The sequence below is a fragment of the Megachile rotundata genome, chromosome 1 (assembly GCF_050947335.1).
Source record: "Megachile rotundata isolate GNS110a chromosome 1, iyMegRotu1, whole genome shotgun sequence".
NCBI classification, from domain to species: domain Eukaryota; kingdom Metazoa; phylum Arthropoda; class Insecta; order Hymenoptera; family Megachilidae; genus Megachile; species Megachile rotundata.
In genome coordinates, this window is record NC_134983.1 from 16,009,510 (window position 1) to 16,015,130 (window position 5,621).

The 5,621-nt window shown below is 33.1% G+C and overlaps 1 protein-coding gene across 1 annotated transcript; it reads right to left on the bottom strand.

Moving 5' to 3' along the window:
• Nucleotides 1-213: 213 nt before the first annotated feature.
• On the bottom strand, nucleotides 214-5,111 carry LOC105664234 (uncharacterized). The gene is made up of 3 exons (XM_012297912.2): nucleotides 4,962-5,111; nucleotides 3,220-3,308; nucleotides 214-3,152 (listed from the first exon to the last, which is right to left on the bottom strand). Exon 3 carries the CDS (start codon nucleotides 3,150-3,152, stop codon nucleotides 1,188-1,190), a length of 1,965 nt encoding a protein of 654 aa, XP_012153302.2. The 5' UTR covers nucleotides 3,220-3,308; nucleotides 4,962-5,111; the 3' UTR covers nucleotides 214-1,187.
• Between the last annotated feature and the right edge of the window lie 510 nt (nucleotides 5,112-5,621).

Here is a 5,621-nt window from a genome sequence, read left to right on the forward strand (position 1 = left end):
TGTTTTGACTTCACTAAACCAGTTTTAATTTTAAGCAACTCTTATGTTAAAGTTACCAACAACTCTTATGCTAGCGGCAGAATGTAGGAACTAATTAAACTAAAGTTTGAAAAGTTCGTACACTATACTATGTCTCATCGGGAATATAGGAAATAGTCGACAAAAAGGAAAATAACAGTTGACGATGAAATAAAAATAAAAGAACGCGAAGCATCCAAAACAATACATATATTCTTAGCAAAGTACAAATGATGTATAAAACATAAAGATCCTGTGGTAAACAAACAAAAAGAAATGCAACAAAAGAAAAGTTCTTTGTTGAACACCTTTTGTACTAAATAAATCTCAGAAATATTAAGATGTGTCGTTTAAAATAATATAGTGCTAATTGCTTATGAAATTAATCATAAATAATAGTATATCAAAGTACATCTTTTTGTAACAATATTGTCAAAAACTAATTTAACTAGTATTTTCCAGTAATACTTCTTACAATAACACAGTGACAAAGTTAAACAATCAGACTTTACGAACATATATCCTATGAAATTAACAATAATACAACGTAATATCGTCACGTTCAATCCCCAAATTCCAACAATGAATTAGCTTGAATTTTAGCTAATTATTAATGAACACTAACGTAATTAAAATATAATAGGAACAAACCTCATGCACATTGCAATTCCTTTCGATTTTCTAAATTTTAAAAGGATCTATTTCAGCGCATGAATTTCATGGCTCACATCATCCGCTTTACAATAATGCAATATCTTTCAAAAGTCACAAAGTAGAACAAGGAAAAAAAGTATAAATTTCAAACCACTCAAATCATCCAAAACTACTTCCAAATAAACACTGAAATAAAATAGTTTAATACATCCGTAAGATATCACATTATAAAATTGTGTCATAAGCAAGATTTTATAAAACCTATGTACGCCCCATAATACTCGGTATTAAACATATTTTATCAAAGTGTAAATGTTCAAAGGCACAACTACTTCGTTGAAAAAGTTACAATTTCTCAAAGTTATTTAAAAGCATTTAACTGCAATGAGAAACAGTCCTCTTTGATCGAAGTGATGAATAACGTTCCTGTTAAACTTTAGTATTGTATAATGAGTTTGGTCGTTTAACTTTGAAACACTTGGTGCAGTATGCACTCTCTGGCATACAAATATAATTTATTCTTCTCTGGCGCATTTATTCCATTTCGTATATTCTTCCTTCAACCGAGCATACGTATCCGAATTCCTATAACCCGGATTCTTCACGGTCTTATTGAATTTATCAACATCGTTAGCCGGCGCTTTTGCCATAGTATCCAGTACCACGTGCGGATTATCCTTAACAAAGCTCGCAATTGTCATTAAACGCGTTTCACCCGTCTTTTCAGACGTTTTACGCGGTGTCTCATACACGGAACACGGAATACGCGCAAAGTACTCTAATTCTGTCCTCTCGAAGTCTGTCAACGACTGCACAGTTCTCCATTTGATACTATCGATAAAATTATTAGGTCCTTTCTCGTGTACGTACTGCATAATCTTGTTCTTATCGTCTTCGGAAAGTTTCGATGGACAACGATAATAATATTTGTCGTCGTTTCTCTCCTTCCTCATATAATCCATCACCACGAAACTGGGTAAATCTCTTGTAGCATGGATTTTCTGGATGTCGTCGTATTTACGTATGCAGCAAAGACCAACGTAAATGGTGTTCGCGAGAGAACAGTCAGCGCTGAGTTCTACCTTTTCGTTGCTGATCGTTCGTCCCAAAGCCGCGTGATATGTCAGCGTGTACGGACGTAGAGGGAATTGATATAATTTTTTCTCGTATTTACCAAAAAGCCAAGCGCGCAAAGCGGGCAAAACCTGATAGTAATTTAGTTCGCCAACATTTATTTTAATCCTAGAATTATTTAGCAAGAAACGAATGGACAAACTGACAGAATTCTCAGACATAGATGTTATTTTTTCTAATACGACTACACTGTGAACTCCGTTCCGGTTAACGTGGTAATACTTGTATCCCTCTGCCAGTATCAGTCCTGAAAAGAATTTATCTCTCTGTTTTTTAGGGGTGGGTATCTTTTCCATTTTATCGGTGTAATACGGCACGATCAAGTAGTTTGTTTTCGATGCATCCAGGTAATCGACAAAACGGTGCAGTCGCTCCGTAATGTCTTTATGGAACTGAGACATGTACAGAACATCGAAGCGTTCTTCGGTGAAATACTTCGATCGGAAACAACAATACAGGTAGTAACGGAGGTTGAAGCGGAACGGCACCTCGTTCTTTGGTCGGTTCTGTTGTATCATTTTGCGAAACTGCGATAGCTTGTTGTTCAATGTTTTATCGAAGGATCGTTTGTGGGTTAATTTTCTGATCGTCATATCGTTGAACAGATTGATGATGTCGAAATTGGATCTGCTGTGAAGCGACGGTTTGAACATGGCGCTCAGTTGGATCTTGTTCCCGGAAAAAATTAGGTGTATGCCATGTTTCAGGGAGATTATGTACAACAAAAGTATCATGGTCGCAGATGGTAAAGTGCACGAATCCACGACGATGATGTTCGTGCCGGTATTGAGGTATTTTTTTGAATATAATATCAATTTGTAAAGCAGATCAATTTCGTCACTCATCGACGTGGTAAACAATTGAATCGCACGAACGTAATTTAAATTGAAACATCTAAGGTAAAAAGATATGTACGTATACACGGTAGCGCTACCTTCCAACTTCATCGCAATTTCGCTCGCCTGGTCTCTTCGGAAGGTGATAAACTGTACAGACTTTGCGAAAGTCTTTGTTATGGCAGTTAAAAGATACGTCTTGCCAGTTCCGCTTCGGCTATTTATCGTAACTACTGCGCCTTTATTTTTCGTGAATAAATCGCATATTTGCAGATACGCTTGCTTCTGTTTGGTTGTCAAATTATTGTAATATTTTGAGTAGCTCTTATTTTGCAAGTCTACTGAAGTGATACTGGAATGTGAGAATTTGGCATCGATATCATCATCTGTATCGCTACTGTAAGCGTCGCTGTCAGTTTCATCTTCGTACTCGACGTCAGAGTCCCGCGCAGAATTACTGACGTACCTTTTTATTTGCTGATCTTCAAAAGTAGCAATTTTGTAATCCATCTATATTAAATTGAAACGATTAATGTCATTAATAAAACGTACATTTACTGTAGCGTTGTTTTCTTACATTTAAGTGCTTGTAGTTTATTTCTCTATTTTGTTAATGTCTTCGCACAAAAATATGCTTGAACCTTTTGCATTCCAACGAGTGAATGTCTGTAACAACAAAATTATAAAATTAGAACGATATTGTGACAGTCGTTTTTTGTCAAATAGCGAACTTCGAAAAAATTCAAAAAATTCTTTAAAAAGTTTAAATAATTTAGAGTAAATATTTATAATACGTATACTATTTAAAATACTACAAATATTTAAAAATATTATTTATACTCTATCCTTGCAAAATTTAATTGGTTTAATTGGTCAATGATCGTGTGTATCCAAATCAGTAGATCTTGATTGATGTTAGCCGTTCCTAGTTTGTATGACAAATTATATTCGCCGAGGTAGGTATTCGAGGAATTGCTTGTGCTTATCTCACTTTAGTTTTGCTTGTATCGAGTTGCGTCAGAGACGAAACTATACGACAGCGAATACAGAATGAAAGACGTTCATTTAACCTGCATAATTTGAATTTATTGAGAAACTATCAGCAAATTTGATTAAAATCCCGTAAATATGAAGGGAAAAATAACAATGTCGTTTTTCATATCCAATTGAAAATTGCTGAAAATAATTTGAGGATACTATATTCTATATTATATATACTATATTCGCTTGAAAATTTCATTTAAATTACTTAAATTTTATTTGTGAGAAAAAGATGAATTTTTGCTACGCATTGAAGTCACCATATTTCTTAAAGTAACGATTATTATTTGTAACGGAAATATCACTATTGAAATATTAATCAGAAAAAGCTCAATTAAATTTGAATATCGTCGAAACACAGTTAAATCAGTTTTTCAGAATTATTTGTATGGAGTAACGTTTTCGAGCCTCACCCCCAAATACGTTCGAAGAAGTCACGTGATAAGAATAACGAATAACGCAATTGATAATAAACAAATATGACCATGAAGAAAATGAAAACTTCATGGGTCATGGGACTTCTAACGGTACACCTAAAAGGTTTCGAAAACAAACACTTTCTGTACTAAAAACTACAAACATCAATTTTCAAATTATCAACCGATTGGTACTAATAAAATAGAATATTTAAAAAACCGAACAAAAATTCTTGATATTGTGAACTGTAATAGTAATTTAAATTTTTTTAATGAAATCATTCGATGCCATCGAAACGAAACAATAAATTCATTTGATTTTTCTGCTAACTAACCACCAGCTAAGAATGCATAAAACCATTAGTATTTTTAATAACTCAATCTTAATGGCTTTATGAAACATTGTATTTTCCAATAATAAAAATACATATAAGATATAACTCGATTACTGTAAATTGTCCTTTAACTTATCTGTGCATGATACGTTCAAGAACGTCACTATAAACATAGTAGTAAACGGGACTTCCCAGCACTTTATATTACAATTTACCAAGTTTCAGTTTAACAAGCAACTGCATTAAAAATATTCCCAACTCCTTGCATAAAACTTTTAAAATTATTGAATTTTAAACTTAGTATTGACTAAGAAAACCATGCAATATTTACTGATTTAATGTAAATCTAATATAATGTAAAGAAACGTTTGATTCAAGTTGAAACAGTAAATGCTTATAATAAGCGACAGAAAATGTATCTACAAAATTATTTGTACAAATTGAACACATTTTGTAACACTACATTTTCAGAAACATAGCTTTATTTTCTGTAACATTCAAATTCAAGTTAGTTTATAGACACTCACTGCACAGTATCCACTACGGCTACAGTCAATCGAAGCTCATACGCGCTCTACGAAATTATGCGACTGAATGATTGAATGCGTTGTAATTGCGTTCTTTTAACGAGAGGGCGCTGAATCATTTCAAATATGAGTTCGTGGCGTTGCATGAATGTTCTGACAAATGAAACGGTCTATCGATATCTCAAACTAGTTAATAAATGTTCATTTTTTCTTCTAAACAATCTTTTAGTATGTAGGTATGATTCTAAATAATCCTTTAGAAAAGCAATTCTTAAATTGTTAAGTTGTATTATTTTTTTATCATTTTTACAAGAAAAGTATTTTATTTTATATGAATTAAATTGACTAACGAATAAAAATGTCTATAACTGTTTTAATCCTCCATTATTTTAAATTAACTAAAAATTCTGCCATTGGCAGTCCTCGAACAATGGACCTATATGCCACCCCTCATTGGATCGATTATCTTAATACATGCTCAACGAAGTATCAATCATTCAGGTGTTATCGCTGTAGTCTAAATAATCTATTCACCCGAAAAATTTTATCGTTCCTTGATGTAATTGTTTATACTAATACAATTGAATGTATGGATGATAGGCTTTCTTGTTTAGGTTTTCGACTTCGAAACGGGAGTTGATATGTGCCTAAGCAGCTCGC

Bases quoted from the DNA above. Each gene is read 5' to 3' on its own strand.
- LOC105664234 (XM_012297912.2), bottom strand. From the start codon at position 3,152: ATGGATTACAAAATTGCTACTTTTGAAGATCAGCAAATAAAAAGGTAC.